Source organism: Phacochoerus africanus, chromosome 9, assembly GCF_016906955.1.
Source record: "Phacochoerus africanus isolate WHEZ1 chromosome 9, ROS_Pafr_v1, whole genome shotgun sequence".
Lineage (NCBI taxonomy): Eukaryota > Metazoa > Chordata > Mammalia > Artiodactyla > Suidae > Phacochoerus > Phacochoerus africanus.
Genome location: NC_062552.1, coordinates 46,823,154 through 46,843,762, shown reverse-complemented (window position 1 = coordinate 46,843,762; position 20,609 = coordinate 46,823,154). Strand labels below are relative to the sequence as shown.

Below are 20,609 nucleotides of genomic sequence, written 5' to 3'. Positions count from 1 at the left end.
GCATTGATGGGCCTCCCGTGGATCAGCACCTGAGGAGCTGCTGGGCCTGGTGTGGCTTGCCAGTCAGGAGTTTAGAGCTCTCTGGGGATTTACTGCCTCCCCAGCCTGCAGGCCCCCTATGGCTTAGCATCTAGGCATTGACACGCCTCCTGTGGTGTTATCTAGGGAGCAGCTTGAGGATCTTCTGTTTGCTGGGAAATCATTTCAGAGGTTACCTTTTTTTTTTCATTTGTATAGTGTGGATGCACCTGCTTTTGTTTATTTTCCTTTTTCGTGCAATTATAAAAGGAAGAGGGTATATGAGAAAACATCAGGGCCTGCTTCCAGCCATGACATTGGCTACTGCAAAGGGACCTGAATTTTGCTATTTGGCAAAAAGTTCAGGCTTAAGTCATAGTACTGGAGAGGGAATTGGAGTGAGGGGATCAGAGTGGTGCCAGTAAGACTTTTTGGCTCCTAGTATATGTACCTAGTGGGTATTTAATGATACCTCATGAGTCAGAATGAATTTAAAAGGCTTCTCACATTTTTTTTTTCTTTTTTGGCTGCCCCGTGGTGTATGGAGTTCCCAGCCCAGGGATCAGACCCAACCTGCAGTCATGAACTTCGCCACAGCTGGGGCAGCGCCAGATCCTTAACACACTGTGAGGGCTGGGAATTGAACGGGTGACCCAGTGCTACAGAGACACTGCCTATCCCATTGTGTCACAGTGGGAACTCCAAGGCTTCTCACACTTCTTAAATTGTCTTATTCATCAGAGAAGGCTTTTGGCAGGCCAAGCTGGCCCAGTAGTTCAAGAAGAAAGGGAAAGAAAGAGTTAAAGCATTTTAAACTGCTAGAGAGAGCTTTTCTATTTTTTTTCTGGGAAACCAGCAGTTTGCATGGAAATCACAGCTTTTATACATTAAGTATGGTTATGGGTCTCTAAAGCTGTGTGAAAAATGTGGACTTTTTTCCCCAAGGGAAAAGGAGAACGAGGACCAAAGTGGCATGGAGCTTTGTGCCAAGGTTTTTCAGGTGACAAAGAAAAAGGAGAGACCAGTTGGTTCTCAGAAAATAGAGGATTTTATCGATATATGTTTTTGCTGTACCATGCTTAATTCTAGCCCCACACAGAGAGAAAACCTTTAACCACAATTTTTAGCAACTCTACTATTTTACTATTGTGTCTTTTCCCATCCCAATTCTACCATATTCCATCACAGGCAAACCCAAATCACATTGCATAATAAGGACCATTTCAGCACTTCACTGCCAAGCGCTGGCTTTGCCTTCGTAAGATTCCAGATTACTTGAATAATAGTAGTCAGAGAGGCTGGGTTAAAATCAGAAAGCCTTAAAATATTAGCAGCAAGAAATGATGCAGGAAATAGCAGAGGTATTCAAATTGAATTTTTTGAGCCAAAGAGGAATACTTTATGTAAATATAAGGCTATAGAAAGATGACACATTAAAGAGATTTAGAACCTTCATTTAGTAATAGTAACAGTAATCATAGGATAGTGTCAATAGTAGTGCCACTGGTAATAATGTATTCGTTTGTGTAATATGATAATACTGAGTTCAGCTTTTTTTCATGTGCCAGGCAATGTGTTAATATTATTTGATCTCACTGAAGCTTTATAAAGATGCTGTGATGTTGGGACCACATTTTATATACAAGGAAACCAAGATTGAGAGCAGAAGTTCTTAAGTTTTAGCATGCATGAGATAAATTAAGATGGTTGTAAAATACTAATGATTTGCATTTTGAAACAATTTAGCATGAAAATAAGTCCTAAATATTCATATGGATTTAAAAACATTACAATATACCCTGGAGATAACGTATCAGTAAAAAGAATCCTGCATCCTTTTAAATGATTGCATACTATACCAGAGCAGAAAAACAGCATGATTTATTGAACTCCTAACTTACTATTAAACTTAATCCTCCCCCAAGTTTTTACTAGAAATATTTCAGCAAAAATATTTATATGTATTGTATGATTGGTAGCTTTATCCAGGAAAGTTAATTTCCAAAGTCTGCCCTGTCTAGGCCATCTACATCAGAATCACCCAGAATGCTTCTTAAAAGCTTTAAAACATAACTTCAAGGAGCACATAATCACCATATTATAAAATCTTTTAGAGCCCAGAAAAAGACACAAAGCTTCTGAATTTGTTCCTAGGGTGAAAAAAGTTGGTTCTAAAATTTAAAAAAGATAACACAAAGAAAGAAAATTAGAAGCTAATTTAATTGACATTGATGACAAGTTTTAGAAAAACAAATGTACCTGCATTTTAGAAAAATCATATATAATGATTAAATTGAGTTTAATCCCAAGAATGTAAGGATGGTTCTACTTCAGGAAAAATCTAATAATATAATTAACATAAGGCAATATTAGAACTCTCTTCTCTCCCTAAGACCTCACTATGATTCTTTTTTTATGGTAATAAGTCACAATTTTCAATATACGAAGACCTAGAGAATAACCAAAAAAAGTTTAACTTTCTCCTCTCATTAAATACAATGCCAGTTTACATCTACACTATTCTGTCTTTCTACCTAAGTATGGGCTCTTGAAGACTTAATATGTCTAAAGCTGCAGAGCCTACAAAGTCATGAGGGTGAATGATGGAAGTGTTGTTTTTTTTAGGGAACTAACTTTGAATATGCAGAATAAAAAATAATAAGGCAATGAAGCAGAGAGAAGGTTGGGTTAGGAAGTGCTGAGGAAGGAGTAAAACACTGAAAATAGAAATTATAGATTTTATAGTGCTGCCCAATCACAAGTTTCTCAGCATATTTTGGACACAGAAGGGAAAATTTCTCCAAGTTATTGCACAGAGGTATCTAAAGAAGATAAATGTAAATATTAAGCATATATTTCAAGCAAGATTTTTTTGGTGACATTCCATGTTCTGATTTTTTTCTTGGTGTGAAACTATTCAGTCTTCCTCTTGAATGGGGCACAGAGTTACTTTCATGCATTGCTTAGGAGTAAAAGCTAAAGCTTTAATCACAGTGTGTCAAACTTATCTCCTCCTTACCCAAAGGAAAAATGTTTACATGGTAGTGACAAGATGATTCTGTAAGGGTAGCAAGAAGATTTCCCCCAAAGGTGTCCCAATTTATAAAAGAGAAAGTATTTTTATCAATTTCATCGCCTACTCAACAACAACAAAAATTATTAGGCCAGAAATGGAAGGAATTTTTCTTAAGTTGATATAAAGTACTTACAAGAGATCCACTGGAAACTTCATAAATAAATATGAAAGGTTTAAGCAATGAGGTCCTGCTGTATAACACCGGGAACTATATCTAGTCACTTATAATGGAGCATGGTAATGTGAGAAAAAAGAATCTATACATGTATGTGTAACTGGGTCACCATGCTGTACAGGAGAAAATTGACAGAACACTGTAAACCAGCTATAATGAAAAAATAAAAGTCATTATATAAAAATAAAAATAAATGTGAAAGGTTGATTACCTTATGTTAGAGTCAGGGACAAAATATGAATGCCTACCATCATTCTTATTACTGGAGATGATAGACAATGCAATAGGATAAGAAAAAACTATAATAAAGGGCATAACCATTAGAAAAAAAGGAGGAAAACAATTACTGGTAACTATATATTGTTTCTTACTAGAAAAATACAAGAAATTCAAATAAAATACTGTTAAACAAAGGAAGTCAGTAAAACAGCCAAAACAACACAAACATGCAATGAACAATAGCATTCCTATTAACAATCACTGATTAGAAAAGGTAATAGATGAAATATTCTAATTTTTATGGGAAAATTCACCAGCTATAAACTTAAGAAGAAACATGAAATAAACCTTAAAACTTTGACAAATGAGTGGAATGACATACCAGTGTAAGAAGACCTAACATTGCAAAGATTCTTTCCCATATATGTTCCTTGGTGGCTTAGCAGTGAAGGTTCTGGCATTGTCACTGCTGTGGCTTGGGTCACAGCTGCGGCATGGGTTCAATCCCTAGTATGGGAACTTCCACATGCCCTGGGCATGGCCAAAAAAAAAAAAAAAAAGATTCTCCTCCATAAATTTATAAATTCAAATAATTGCAAATAAAATTGCAGGTAGGTTAAAAAAAGTAGAACATGGAAAACATTCTAACATTTTTAGAAAAACAAGTAGACTATGTTAGGCAAGAATCTTTTTTTTTAAGAGAAGGTTAACTGGAAAGGCTTGGTCTAGATCAAGCTAAGCAATCAATGTGGTATATTGTCAAATGAATAGACGGAAGAAGGCAAATGAAACAAAATACAGACCAGAAACAGATCCATAGATATTTGGGAACTTATTTGATAGTTTGAATGGCATTTCAAAACAGTGGGAAAAGACTAAATTTCAATAAATGACGTTGGAAAATTTGCCTACCCATATGTTAAAAAATTCTGTTCAACTATCAAGTCATACTATGCCACATAAATGGAAGACAATTTTTTATATTATTTAATGCATTCAGTTGGTGAACGGGCTTCTTGAATAAGACAGAAAATCCATAATGCTTTTATTTTTATATCATTCTTCTCTGGGAGATTTCTAGACACTGTGGATTAAAAAGAAGGATTAAGGAGTTCCCTGGTGGTTCAGTGGGTTAAGGATCCAGCATTGCCACTACTGTGGCTTAGGTCACTTTTTGGTGCAGGTTTGATCCTTGGCTCCAGGAAATTTTTCATGTCATAGGTGTGACCAAAAAAAAAAAAAAAAGATTAACCCTAAGAATGGGGATTTCAGTCAGTACCTTTGCCAAGCGGTATGAAGATATTTTAGAGTATTAGAACACTGGGAAGAGGTTGTTAAATCTGGATGTTATTGTTGAAATACTTAGAATTGTTAACAGTTCTAGGAACTTTCATGATCTTTGGGACATGTTTCAATTCGAGGAGAAAGGAACTTTTGGAAGTTTCGGTTTTGGAAATCCCAACCATTAAATTAATGTAATTTATTGGAATTTACAAGGAAACTCTTAAAGGCTTTGAGAAATTCTAAAATATATAAAAATGTAAAATGTGGAAATGTTGAGAACAATGAACACCTCTACAGAAGTAATCATTGTATTTATATAGAATATAAGCACTTTATAGATTTAGGAGTGGAAACCATAGACTAGTTTGCTCAGAAGTTATAAATTTTGATACATGTTAAAATGTAGTATAAAGGTTATTTACTCAATATTAGGTACTATATTCTAATTTCTCTTTTAAGCATCAATTATGCATTTATGAAATAATTCATATGATTTTAAGAAACATATATAATACAGCCTTTTACTTAAGGAATCTAATAATGTTCTGGAGTTTTTTTCCCTCTCCAGATAGAAGAAATGACTGAATGCTTGAGAAAACAATGATCGATAACATTAAAGACAATTAATGAATATCATAAGGTTTTGGACACATTGCCTTCTCTAGTGTTAAGCAGCGCCAAAAAGAGAGGATTTATTTTCAAAAAAGACCTGATGGAAATAAACTCTCTAATAATATTTGCTTCCTGGACCTAAACAGTCTAATTCACAAATGAATCACTTCCTTTTAGATTTTCTTGTTTTTCTTCAGGATGAAAATGTGAAAATATATCTATTTACTAGAAGTTGGTCTCATTTTTTTTTTAGGGAAGCAAATCAAAGCAAAAATCCACATAGGAAAATAAGTTTTCTTCCTCATTTGGCTTTAACACAAGCTGCAACAAAAATTTAATAATTAGGTCACCAGAGACTCACCAGTTTATGCCTTTCCACATATGAAAGTGCCATTCCCTACAAGAGTTGGAGAGGAATTTAATCACAAAACTTCAGGTTAGTACAGATTTATTAATGATTTGTTGATGCAATAGAATTCTTTGGATAAAGCCAAACTGTGGTTTAACATCTTGACCTGATATTTGTCAAAATGCCTACTCTTCACTTTTAGGTCTTCTGGTGATAGCAAGCTCTAGGATTTGGCTATTGCTGTTGTTGTTTTATTTGCTTGTTTTTTTGAGACTCAAATCATCTGAGCCACAAGAGCACCAGGGACCTTGTTTCAAATGGTAATGACAGTTGAACTTGGGCATGCAGATATCTCTGAGATCTTGTTTTCCTTTCCTTTGGGTAAATACGCAGAAGTGGAATTGCTGGACAATATGGCAGTTCTATTTTTAACTTTTTGAGGGAACTCCACATTGTTTTCATACTGGATGCACCAGTTTACATTCCCACCCTCAGTGTACAAGGAGCCCTTTTTCTCCAATTTGGGAACCTGCCAAAACCTTTTACCTTTTTTTTTTAGGGCCGCACCTGCAGTACACAGAAGTTCCCAGGCTAGGGATCAAATCAGAGCTACAGCCTACACCCCATCCATAGCAACTCAGGATTCAAGCCCTGTCTGTATCCTACACCACAGCTCACAGCAACGCCAGATTTCCCACCCACTGAGTGAGGCCAGGGATCGGACCGAATTCTCATGAATACTAGTTTGGTTCGATTCCTCTGCGCCACAACAGGAACTCCTTTACCTTATTTTTTTAAAGAAAAGCCACACTGGAGTTCCCGTCGTGGCTCATTGGTTAATGAACCCGACTAGGAATCATGAGGTTTCGGGTTCGATCCCTGGCCTTGCTCAGTGGGTTAAGGATCTGGTGATGCCATGAGTTGTAGTGTAGGTCACAGATGCGGCTTGGATCCCGCGTTGCTGTCGCTCCAGCATAGGCCGGTAGCTACAGCTCCGATTGGACCCTTAGCCTGGGAACTTCCATGTGCCGAGCGAGCAGCCCTAGAAAAGTCAAAAAGACAAGAAAAGAAAAAGAAAAAGAAAGTAAATAAAAGCCGCACTAAGAGTTGTGAGGTACTGTCTGATAGTTCTGATGTGCGTTTCCCTGATGTTGATGTTGAGTGTGTTTTCATCTACCTGTTGTTCATTTGCATGTTTTCTTTGGAGAAATGTCTACTCAGTTCCTTTGCCTACTTTTTAATTGAGTGCTTGCCAAGATGGGGAAATTGGGAGGTTCCTGTAGAGTACAAACTTTGGTTATGTGTGATGAGTACATTCTAGAGAACTACTGTAGAGCAAAGTGCCACTAATTATCAGTACTGTGGTCTGTAGTTAAAATTTGCTAAGAGGGTAGAATTTATATTAAATGTTCTTATTATATTAATTAATAGTTAACTAATTAATTTAAGGAGTTCCTGTTGTGGCTCGGCAGTAACAAACCCGACTGGTATCCATGAGGATGCGGGTTTGATCCCTGGCCCTGCTCATTGGGTTAAGGATCTGGTGTGGCTGTGAGCTGCAGTGTAGACACGGCTCAGTTCCCAAATTGCTGTGGCTGTGGTGTAGGCGGGCAGCTGTAGCTCTGATTCGGCCCCTAGCCTGGGAACTTCCATGTGCTGCAGGTGTAGGGCTAAAAAGGAAAAAATAATTAATTAATTTAAAGGATTAATTAAGGAGGACACTTTTGGAGAGAATGGATAGGTTTATGGTTTGCATTGTACTGCTGTTACACGTGCATACTTTGATATTACATGAATGTATTCTTATCTCCAAATTCATTGTTGTATACATTAAATGTGTGCAGCTTTTAGCATGTCAATTATGCATCAATTTTTTTTAAAATATTAAAGTTGTTTTTTAAAAAGGCAATACCGAGTTGGCCACTCTGAATTCCTTGAGGTCTAATGTAGCATAACAGCGTCTCAAGATTAAACGAAACAAAGAAAGCCTGGGATGAGAGAAGGCAAGGATTCTTTTTTATTTCTATAAAAATGGCAGCACCTTCTGTTATTTTCCTTTCAGAATTTGGGCTTCAGAGGATTGATCTGATACAGTTGGTAATCTTACTTAAAGACCTTCCTATTAAATAGATTCAAAATACTTTTGAAGAACAGATGGTATAGACTAGAGGAAGAGATAAACACTGTATGTTAAACATTTTATTGATCAATTAAAATATCATAATTTAAAATGTTGATTCTTCTGTGGGAATTTTGCATATCTGTCTGTGATGGAGAAAGACATAGACAGGGTTTATGTGGGGAGTGGGATGGAAATGTATTGTCTAAGGTTTAAATTGGACTCTTCCCATGAGGTAAGAATGAAGAAAGCAGCCCTATCCTTCAACCCCCACCCACCCACCCAGCCCTCTCCCCAGTCCCCCAATACCAAGCAGACAGATGGCTTTTCTTCAAGGTAAGGAAACCAGAAGCCAGGTTTCAATCTTGAATCGTGTGCTGCTGGGTACTTTGAAGACTGCTCTTCTGCTTATTTTTAAGAACAGTTTGAAAAGAAATGATAGAGTAGAATAAAGAAAGCACCTGTGTGTATTTGATGAAAAAGGCAGCCTATAAAGTTAGCAGCTTTTTGAAAAGAATTTAGTTATAGAAAGAATGTATCCTTCTCTTCTAGCACTTCTTTGTTCTGGTTTTTTCTACAAGAGAATGAATTCTTGATAAACAAATACAAACATCTCTGTAAATTAATCTTCTTGATGTTAATTTTCAATAATGTTAGCCCTCCATTTCTGTGAACTATTTATGCATGAAAATTTCCATTCTCTTATTAAAGTACTTGTTTTGCATCTACCAGCCATCCTCATAAATTATGATGGAATATTTGGATAAGTCCCTAGATTCACCAAAAGCTAAATAAGACTACAGAGGAGAGAATATCCCACAAATCATTGTGTAAATATGTATATCTAAGTATCTGAGTTCGTTAATTTAGAGCTGAAAATATTCTTCTCTTCTAAGCAAAGAAGATGAAGTCATTTACCACTGATTGACATGGCATTAAAAGTTACTTTTCCACTGGTTCACATATTTATGGGAAAGTATTAGAGCAAAGATCAAATATAGAAACAAGCTCATTAATTATGGAAGGGGCCAGGAAATAGCAAGCCTACAAATAACCCATGTTATGTCCTGCTCTGCCCCTGCACACAATCATTCTCCCTTAGAGGTGGGACCTGGGTCCAAAGTTGGTGCAGGCTGTGTTCCTGACAATAGCAGGGTTGTAGTGGAAACTGTCTTCACAACCTAATACTGGCCTGATACAGTGAATACTGTATAAGCAGCAGGTCTGCCTACCCTAAGTTATGCTTATTCATGTGATCCCGTCATTGTCCCCAGGATCTGTGCTCATCACCCTTGATCTCAATTCTACAGGATTTAGACCAGAGTTAGACCCTTGGAATGCTAGATAGTAGTGCCTTGATTCCCTGACTATGCTAGGGAAAAATTGAGTTTAAATCTAGCATTGAAATTCTATGGAATGCTTTGTGGCTATGGTAGTCAGATGATTCCTGATACAAAAGAAGACCCCATTCTCCTTCAGAGACATCTGCCTTTTTATTTGGCTCAGGCTTTCTGATCTTAAAGGTTGCTATGAATTTACAGAAGACGAAAGCCTCTTTGTTTTTGTAGTTGCATTTGATATGTGGGGAAAGTCAGATGATTCTTCCTCAGTGTTAACTTTCCAGATATTATTTATAAAGCTTTATCCTTCTCATTGTCAAAAAATAACTTATTTAGGAAAGAAAAAAAAAGCACTCCTTGGCAAAAAAAATACTGCAATAAAGATGGTGGGATGTTTAGTGTTTGATAGATGAACAAGTGGAAAGAGGGTGTAATTTTGGAACCAAGAGACACCCCCCGTGATGGCTGGTCCTGAGCTCCTTTGGGGGAAAAGCAGTCTTTAATTACATCTGGTCCTCATTAATTCTTTTTGGAGTCTCTTTCCAGATCTGTTCCCCCATCAGCCTCCCATTGAGCAGCAGAAATTCCAGATGGTTCCCTCCATATGCCAGTGCTCATTCTCTTAAGTAGGATAGATTGGTCACTGACAGAGTAGGATGCAGTAGCCTTGGCCAAGTCAAGGCAAGGTGAAAAGCATTGGGCCACAGTTAAATTAAAGGTGGTTTGTCATTTATGTTTCTAAGTGCATTGTATGAGTAACTACTTCTGGATCATTTTTCTGCAACATCTTGAATAATTTCATGGAAGACATGCTTTTCCTAGACTATGTGACAAATTGCACCTAGCTTTCTACACCTGGAACAGAGAGAAATCATCTAGAAGCTATCATTGTAGTTGAAGGCTGGTCCATTTGGACCATATCTGCTCTGGAGACTACACTAGGAGGAATTTTTTTTTTTTTTTTTTGGCCTGTGTCACTTGCAACAATAGCTGTAACCTTATTCTTGGTATACAAGGAGAATTCTTTGTTAAAGTTTTTATAGGGCATAGGTTCATTTCATCTTTGCAGAGTTTTCTTACAATAGACACATTGACAGACTTTCCATTTTGAGGTCAATGAATGTGAAGATGAGGTTCATCTCCATACAATGAAGAAGTATATTACCTTCTCAAGTATATTTCATTGTATTTATTTGTCTTCATCTGATAATGGGAAACATGTCTTACTCATCTTTGAATTCCTACAACCCCACAAGATTTGGCACATAATGAGAAAGGAAAGGAGACAAGAAAAAAAGGTCAGTGGAGAGATCCGGGAAATTTCAAAGTGAAAGATGGCGCTGAAAGAAATAATAACAGTGTTTCTATTTGTGTCTTCATCCTTTGCTTTTCTACTGATGGCTGTTTGATTTTACGTGTGGGATGTGTGTGTGTGTGTGTGTGTGTATGTATGTATGTGCGTGTGTATCCTTCGGTGTTATTTTTGAGCATATACCAAATGCTGGGTATTGTTCTATGTGTTGAGCAAATAAAATGAGGATGAGAGCTATGGTCTGTGTTCTCATGGAACTTGGGCTAACAGTGATTTGTGAATTTTTTTTTTCTTTTTCAGGCCCACCAATGGAATATGGAAGTTCCCAGGCCAGGGATCCTAGTCCGAGCTGTGACCTACACCATAGCTGCAGTGATGGAGATCCTTAACCCACTGTACTGGGCTGGGGATTGAACCGGCATCTCCACACAGACAAGCCAGATCATTAACCCACTGTGCCACAGAGGGAACTTCATGAAATTTGTTGGTGTATTTGGAGAGGGTAGGGCAATTAAAGAAAAATTTCTTCTAAGGGGGTATGTGATAAAGAACAAACGGAAATTTAAAAATTCCATGTAATTGTCGTATTTTAACTGAGAAATATATTCAAAAGAGACCTAATATCATGCTTGTATGTTTGAATACTTTGTGGATGAGAAAAAACATTTATTGGAGAAATTTAATTATTTTCCATGATAAGTTTCAAAAGCCAAACATTGGTGGAATGGGCTATACATTGGAAGAGATAAAAGCCATTTGTATAAAACCCTTGTATTTAAAGGTGTTGCTTGAAATAATTTCTATCCTGCTTTTAAAGTCCATTGAAGTCCTGAACCTATAAAATGCATGTTAAATCTAGAATGTGCTCTAGATATTTCACTCGTCTAGTTGAATTGTTAAAACAACCAGACGTGAAATTGAAACATATATTTATTTTCATCTCTTTAGCCTGATTACTCGTTTTATATCTGTCACTAATAAACTTTTGAATTTTAATGTATGTAGGGAACTAAACTCAACAGACCTGGCAACATTTATTTAACATCTTTATCTTTTTTTTTTTTTGGTCTTTTGCCTTTTTAGGGCTGCACCTGTGACATATGGATGTTCTCAGGACACGGGTCAAATTGGAGCTGTAGCTGCTGGCCTACACCACAGCTCACTGAAACACCAGATCCTTAACCCACTGAGCAAAACCAGGAATTGAACCAGCGTCCTCATGTGCACTAGTCGGGTTTGTTAACCCCCGAGCTACAATGGGAACTCCCTAACATCTTTATATTTGATGTCACTGTATGCTCTAGGAATTTTTATAAAGGGTGATCCCTCCTCCTAAGGAAGTAACAGTGGGAGAAAAGACATAATTACACAGAGAACCAACCCAGTGACAGATCCTACCTGACAAGCAAAAGTCATATATGTCATTACAATAATGTATTTTAGTGCTATGTTATAAGAAGGTACAAGGTATCACTAGAAAGTGAGAGAGAGATTCCTACTCTCTCTGGTGGATCCACTGTAGGGACTAGGATGGCTTGCTGGCAGAACTAAAGCGTGGGTTGCTTCTGAAGGATGAGTGACTGGTGAGAATGCTGTGGACCATGCCCACACCTTGAGAAGACACGTTCTACTATTTGACTCAGACCCAAGGGGAGGAAGGGAGCCCATGTAGAAGAATGTCTGGACCAGGCCTGGAGATGTCACACTTTACTTCTGCCTCCATTTTATTGACTATGGCTCAGTCACATGGCTTCATTTAATTGCAAAGGAGGCTGAAAAAAGTAGTCTAACTATGAATCCAGAAGGAAAAGGGAAATGGTTGTATTGCAACACTGTAGTCTCTGCCATAGGAAGGTGTGGTGGTCTTATCGCTAGGGCAGTAGGCAAGGACTAGAAAAGACAAATTCTGAGAAGTTAATTTAGAGGACAGGTCTTTAAGAAATACACGGTGGATTGTTTCCTAGAATAAGATGTGATGTTATGTTAAAAAAATTCTTTATGTATGAAATAGAAACAGATTAACAGACATGGAAAGCAGTCGTGTGGTTGCCAAGGGAGGGGCAAGGATTGGAAGTTTGGGGTTAGCAGATGCAAACTATTTAAATAGGATGGATAACAACAAAGTCCTGCCATATAGCACAGAGAACTATATTCATTATCCTGTAATAAATCATAAGGGAAAAGAATATGAATATCTATCTATCTATCTATCTATCAGAATCACATCGCTGTGCAGCAGAAATTAACACATTATAAATCAACTATACTTCAATAAAATAAATTTTTTAAATTCTTTAAAAAATCTTTGCATGTGTCTGTGATTATGGTACTTGAAATGTAAGCAGAAATGTTTATTTGGTATTTTTAATTTGGGTTGAATTACTAAGCCTTAGAAAGTAACACTTAATGCTTTGTCACACGTGAGCTACTTATTGTTTTAAATGAGAATCATTATTCATGTGTTACTCTATTGTTACTTCCAAACAAAAATCAATGATTCTTTTTCCTGAGGTGGTATGGAAACTGCTTTTATGAAAGGGGAGATGAAGAATAATGCTTTTAAATTGTCCCATGAGCTCTGCAAGTATGCAAAGCTAATGGACAACAGTCCCAATGATGAAAACATCCAGTGTTTGTTGAGCATGTACCAGACACTTGGCTTTTCATGGTGAGGATTGGGGAACTGAGATCAGCTTACTAGTACTGCTAAGTACTTTAGATTTATTGATTCATTTAACCCTCACACAAGCCCAGGGGATGAAGCAGATATTTTTATTATCATCTTCACTTCTCAGACTAGAAAACTGAGGCATGGAGGGAAAAAAGTTGTTGGTTCACACAGCTGGTCAGTCCCAGAGCTGGGAGTTGCATCCAGATAGTCTGACTTCAGAGGCCAAGGTCATTTGTATGGTTCTTTACCTCTCAGAAACAAGAGCCCAACTGGAGGGACAGGGACAAAGGGTATGGAGTTCATCCATACGTTTGTACTCCAGTGAGGCTTGGGGCAGTGAGCATCAGCAATGCCTTTGGCCATGCCCCTTGGTTTGTGGAGCAATATATTAAGGCAGTCATGTTAACCATGCCTTCTCATTTCCCCTGCCTTTTTATTAAACCCTAGCCTTTGGCAAACCATTTGCTCTTCTACCTCCTGGCTCAGGCAGTGATGCTATCAGATCCTGAACTGCCTGAAAACCTCAATGTAAGTCACTGTAGGACAGAAGGCAATTCTTGTCTTGGTTACATGTCTGAGCAATTTCTTTTCCTTCTGCAGACAGGACTGTCCTTGTGGATACAGATCTTCCACTCCTCAGAGGCCTCTATGTGAGGGGAACTCTAGAATTCCCTGTGGACAGAAGCAACGTTCTGAATGTGGCATGCATGGTCATTGCAGGCGGGGAGCTGAGAGTCGGTGAGTCAAGGATGCTGGGCTTGGAAGCAGAGGATGGTGTCATCCAGCAGGTGTCTTAAGATTGGGGAAGGTGGATGCAAGGAGGGCATTTACTAGTAAAGCTTCTCTGTGGCAAAGTTTGGACACAAACAGAGATGACTTCCCTTGGTCATTCTCTCCTGCTTGCCTGCTGTCATTGGGCCATGTTTCTGGCTCCAGGGTCCTCATGCTCATTGCAGAGCTCTTTGTGCCTCCTCTGGGCCACACACCAGTTCTCCCTTTAGTTCTCTGTGTGGGAATTTACCTGTGGCTCATGCTTCCAAAAGATCTCATAGGATGGATTTGTTATACTTTGATCTACCAACTCACAAGAAAATTTCAGCTGCTTTCTCAATGCAGATCCTTCAGAGAACATCCCTGAAAGCCAAGCTGATGCACTAATGCTTTATTGGGGCAGAAAATCACTGTGAAGTGAGAGTGAGTCTCTGAAGGAAAACAGGGCTGTTTACTTAGCACAGGAGGTACCTTGAGAAGAGCCTTCTAGAACTACAGCTTCCTGGGACAGTAAAGGGAGAAAGTTGGGGAGAAGGCAAACCATTCACTTGGCCAATCCCAGATTCTTGACTCCTTCCTCTGTCTTTCTTTGTTGTATTTCATGGCAACCTGGGCAGTTGGTTGAGGGGCCAGAGATGCAGTTGTGATAGGAAATGGAGCTATTCCTGCTGGGAGGGGATGTTGCTGAGACTGAGGCACAGGATGGAGGAGTTCTAGGGTGGTGTGTTGAGCAGGTCTAGTACATTGGCTTGCTTAAGTAGAAACATGATGGGAGTTCGCACTATGGTGCAATAGGTTGAGGATTTAGCATTGTCTCTGCAATGGCACTGGTTCAATCCCTGGCTCAGCAAAGTGAGTTAAGAATCCAGCATTGCCACAGCTGGGGTGTAGGTTGCAGCCATGGATTGAATTTGATCCCTGGCCCCAGAACTTCCATCTGCAGTGGGTGATACCCAAAAGAAAAAAAATAAACAAAAAAATCCCATGAGTTGCTCTAGATAGACTACATACTTGGAACTATTGTAGGCAATAAGTCTACAGTGATAGAAAGACATGTCCATGCCCTCAAAGAACCACTTTGGAACCTATTAAGGTATTCATTCTACTTTGCCCCCCAAAAGGAGATTAAAAGAGAATTTTCAGGAGTTCTGTTGTGGCTCAGCAGGTTAAGAACCCAACTAGTATCCATGAAGATGTGGGTTCAATCCCTGGCCTTGCTCAGTGGGTTAAGGATCCAGCGTTGCCATGAGCTGGGGTATAGGCAGCAGATATGGCTTGGATCTGGTGTTGGCAGTGGCTTTGACATATTCAAGCAGCTGCAGCCCTGATTTGACACCCTAGCCTGGTAGCTTCATATGCTGAAGGTGTGGCCCTAAAAAGAAAAAAAGGAAAAGGAAAAAAAAAAGAAAAAAATTAAAAAGTATTTTCAGAAACAAAAATACCTTATCCCAAAGAAATCAATCTCTGTTAGTGAGGAAATATTTAGATATTGTTCTTCAGTAGCAGGCAAATTTTAGACTCTCTGAAGGGAGAGTCTTCTCAACCTAACTTCCCTGTCCAAAGTTTAAATCACTGCAAGATGTTTCCTGAAAAATGGTCTAACCTATTCTGGAATGCTTCCAGTGATTAAAAAAAAAAAAAAACCTCAAAGCAAACAAACAAACAAAAACCTATGGAGACAACATGTTTCCACTTTCTTAAAAGTCTGCTAGAATCCACTATAATAGAAAAAATAAAAATCTTAAAAAAATTTCATACGGGAAAAAAAAGTCTACTAGAATCTCTTTCCTTCTTGTAGCCAAAGTCTATCTTCCTCTAATTTCTGTTGGTTCAAGTCCTTCTGTTTGATTCATTCAGGACGAGTATCAGACTCTTCCTTTTGATAGCCCTTTCTTCACATTTTCTTTTTTCAGGTTATGAAGTTCCTGTTATTTTATCCTTGGATAAATCATAGTTATTTTAGTCATTGTTATTATGGTGATTATATAGTTGGTTATTTTAATGAGAATTATTGATAATCTAAAATGATTTTTTATTTTTGTTTATTGTGAAACCTGGAGAATACAGAAAAGCAGATAGAAAGTTATACAGAAGAAATGATGTAATCATTTATATTCCCAAATGTAATTGCAGATAATTGCAGTTGTTTTGTGTCCCAAAGTCATTGTTTTCCTATACAAGTATGCTTTAAAGGGTATACAGTGTATATACACACATGCTTTAAAACATAGAGAGTATTCAGTCTGATAATCTTTTGAATTCTAATATATTAATAATGTGAGACTTTCTACAATTCAATCTGTTTCCAAGACACAATTCAAAAGCTTTAATATTCCACATCAGTGTAAATCTAAACATACACATACATGTATAATAATTTAGTTAATCATTTTTCTATTGTTGAACATCAAGGTTATTTCTGATTTTTTGTCTTTGTGACTTACTCTGCAATGAACATCTTAGCATTTAAGTCATTATTTATATCTCTGATTATTTCCTTAGGATAGACTTTTATAAGTGGAATTAATGGACTCAAGGATAAGCGCATGCTTTAAAGCCCTTGATGCATATGGTCAAATTGCTTTTCAGGAAGCTTTTACAAATTTGCACTCCCTCCACATTTCTCAGATTTCTGAGAACTCCTCACACTTCCTGAAATTGTCACTAAACATACTTGTTTTGTTTAATTCCTCAGAGTGTGAAGCCAGAAGGAAAGAACTATTCCCCAACTGAGTAATTAAGAGTATAAGCATAAGACCTGATTATTCTTAACATAGAAACTTGAATATAGCAGTATTGGACTATATTCATGCACTATAAGTCAGACACCCAGGGTCGCATCCAGCCTGGTCACCTACTTGATTTTTTTTTTTTTTTTTTAGGCTGCACCTGCAGCATATGAAAGTTCCCAGGCTAGGGATCAAATTGGAGCTAGAGCAATCGGCCTCCCACAGCCACAGCAGGGTAGGATCTGAGCCATGTCTGTGACCTACACCACAGCTCACAGCAACATCAGATCCTTATCCCACTGAGTGGGGCCAGGGATTGAACCTATGTCTTAATGGATGCTAGTTGGGTTCATCACCCCTGAGCCACATGGGAACTCCAACTACTTGATGTTTTAAATCAGCCTCTGGATGCCTCCATTCCTTCATCTGTAAAGTCTAAGACAGTGGTAGAACCTACCTCACAGGGATGCTGACACCATAAATGTAACAGCTCCTACGAAGTCCTTGCCTTATAATAGGTTTTTAATCAATGCTAGCTCATCTGTCAGGATGCCCGCAGGTAAGACAGGTAAGACGTGTCACACTGAATTGAATGATTGGAGATGTTAATGAAGGAAGCAGTTAAAAAAATCCAAATGGCCTGGGGCAAACCCTAGGGCTAGAAACAGGAGTGCATATTTACCACCCCTTGCCCTAAAGCAGAAGAGAAGGAATAGAGTTGGAAGTGGATGTATAGAGATTGTTGTCAGATAGCAGCATGACCTTTTGTGTGACTGGACTCACTCGATACTGGACTTTGTGTGACAGATCTCACTCTCTGTCCTCTCATGCTGCCATTTGACCAAACCCAGCCAGAACTCCCAGTAAAGGAGGATTCATTGATGTCCTGCATGTGGGGCAGCCATATCCCAGTCACGTGATGCTCTCCACCACACCCTGTCACCCTGCAGATACAATCCTTCTGTTGAAACAGCCAGAGATTCAACTTTTTCATCCAGCAGTCTTATGCCAACTACATTGTCAGCCCTAATTCCCCTCTTTTTACACGTGTTGCCTCAAATATATATCTCTCCGTGGAACACTTGTGCAAGGATTATTTTGTTTTCCCTTGGGTTTTAGGAATATCTAAGGGCAGTATTTTTTACTCATCTCTTTATTTTATTATTTCCATCCATCTTCTACAGTTAGGAGATCCTTTTGTCTTCATTTTTTGTTTGTTTGTTTGTTTGTTTTTCCTCCCAGACTACTATAACTTGCTTGTTTGTTTAATATTCTTTAAAATCCTCATCCAGTTTATGGAAATATTCGATAAAATTGAGCCTTGTTCTTGTTACTAGAAAACTTATTTCAAGTTGACATCTTCTATTGCTAAGAGTGGTCTTTTTCCAAAAGTTATTCTTAGGTTTCTGAGGTTCTTTATTGCTATCATTAAAACTTGTGGCCTAGGAGTTCCCTGCCATGGCTCATCAGTAATGAACCTGATTAGGATCCATGAGGACTCAGGTTTGATCCCTAGCCTCACTCCGTGGGTTAAGGATAGGACTTTGCTGTGTAGGTCACAGATATAGGTCTGATCCCTATATCTGTGATCTGTGGCTGTGGTGTAGGCTGGCAGCTGGAGCTCTGATTTGACTCCTAGCCTGGAACTTCCATATACTGTAAGTGCAGCCCTAAAAAAAAATCAAAAGCAAAACAAAACAAACCAAACAAAAAACCATTTGTGGCCTGAAAGTCTTTACGTTTGAAGAGAGGTGACACTGCCACTTTCCAGCTTTGATATACACATTAAAACTCTTATTTTTAATTTTTTCCATTCTCAATCATATTTTTAGTTATTACTAGACAACAGTATGTTCTTTTTCTCTCCACTTGTCCATGTGTTCCAGGCCTAAAGGTTGATTATCTGAAAGGAACCCATCTGCCCAATCCTATGTATGTTATGCCTGAAGGAAGACTTTCAACCCATCTGTCCCATTCTACCACGCCCTAAAGAAATCCCAACATGAAATAGATAATAAGACTAGTTAGCAAATAAACTTAATAGATGTGGACATTGGCACAGAGCACTGCCAGAAAATGTCTGCTATCTGCTGCCATTTGATCCAAGTCCCAACATTGTGGAATTATATTTCTTGGTGGTCCTGCTTTTAAAGCAACTGATGCTGGCAAAAGGTATCAACTGACTTTTAGTAGAGTGGAATCATAATGCTAGCATTAGAAAGGAAGTTGAAGATCAAAGCTTTGCTTAGAGGGCTACAGCTGCATCACAAATGCCAAACTCAATTTCATTCTCTGTGCAGGGGTTGTCTCATTAGTCTGATAAAACACTTAAGATAAGCAGAAAGCATTTCACTTGTTTGTTCGTTCTTTCATTCGTTTTGTTTTTGCTCATTGACTCCCATGTGCTGAGTATTACGGGAGAGGTTGAATATACAGAAATAGAAGTGGGGAACCTAGCTTTCAAGAGATGTCTCCATAAAGCAGTGGAGACAAACAAATAAAAACATAATTGGAAGTGTCACCTCTTCCAACAGGGAGGGGGATTAAAGATAAAAGAAGAGATCTAAAAAGGCACATATTTGTGGATGAGCATTTATACCTTCAGGAAATTGTAGGGAATGAGTATGCCTGGATGGTAGGATTTATGGAATGGTGGCCTTCTTGGCCTCATGCATTATGTTACAGAGTTTGGGGTTTGTCGTGAAGGCAGTGTGCAGTCAGAAGGTAGTTTTAAGCAGGGAAGTGACATGATTAGATTTGGTCTTAGAGAGAGTTCCCATTGTGGCTCAGAAAGTTATAAATCCACCTAGTATCCATGAGGATGCAGGCTTAGATCCCTGACTTTGTTCAGTGGGTTAAGGATCCGATGTTGCCATGGGCTGTGGTGTGGGCCACAGATGTGTTAAAGGAGGTTCCACTTCCTTCCCAGCATTTGTTAGTTAAGTGACTCTGGTAAATTACATGAGCCATCTCTCCCTCCATTTCTTTACCTATAAAATGGGAATAGTCATAATCATACTTTACAGAGTTTTATAAGAATTAAGTGAGTTAATAGACATAGAGAACAGACTTGTGGTTGCCAAGGGGGAGCAGGGAGGGAGTGGGATGGACTGGGAGTTTGGGATTAAGGTGCAAACTGTTATGTTTAGAATGGATAAGCAATGTGGTCCTGCTGTGTAGCATATCAATTCTCCTGGGATAGACCATGATGGAAAATAATATATTAAAAAATGTGTATATGTATATGTGTGTGTGTATGTGTGTGAGTATGACTGTGTCACTTTGCTGTACAGCAGAAATTGGCACAACATTGTAAATTAACTATACTTTAATAAAAACATTCAAAAAAATCAAGTGAGTTAATATTCATAAAAGTGGTGGAACTATGTCAGCACCTAGTAAGCCTTCATGGTGGTTTGCTGAATACATGTACTCATACATGTCAAATTTACATTTCAATGGAATGTATAAGTGGTAATATATAGAGGGAAAAGAGATTTAGGAGAAAGCAAAGGAGAGAGGACTATCCTAAATATATGTATATAGTTGAGGGTCATCAGCCAAAACATGAAATCAAAGTTGTGAGATAGGGAGAAAAATGACCAATGCTAAAATTTTGGCGAACACCAACCTTTTAAGGGTAGTGGAGGAAGCTGAGCTCAGAAAGGAGAAAGGAAAAGAAATAGCTGTGAAGACAGATGGTAAATTAAAAGAATATAACATCTTCAAACAAAGGATGGAATTTGCAAGAAAGAGGGAGTGGTTAGTAGTATGAGACACAGTGGAGAGAACAAAGAAAGCAGGAGAGGAAATTGGCCATCCTATTCTATTTTTTATTGATTCGTTTGTTTTTGAATAATGGCTAGCGAGTATAGTTTTGACAGAAAATGTTACTTTGCATCTGGAACAATGAAAAAAATTGACACATTACCAA

The 20,609-nt window shown here is 38.1% G+C and overlaps 1 protein-coding gene across 2 annotated transcripts in view; it reads left to right on the top strand.

Moving 5' to 3' along the window:
• PKHD1 (PKHD1 ciliary IPT domain containing fibrocystin/polyductin) overlaps positions 1-20,609 on the top strand; it is a 484,027-nt gene that overhangs the window by 289,445 nt on the left and 173,973 nt on the right. For both annotated transcript variants that reach the window (XM_047795623.1, XM_047795624.1), the window contains one exon: positions 13,776-13,913. In XM_047795623.1, the coding sequence (XP_047651579.1) occupies positions 13,776-13,913 (138 nt within the window). The remainder of the gene's footprint in view (positions 1-13,775; positions 13,914-20,609) is intronic.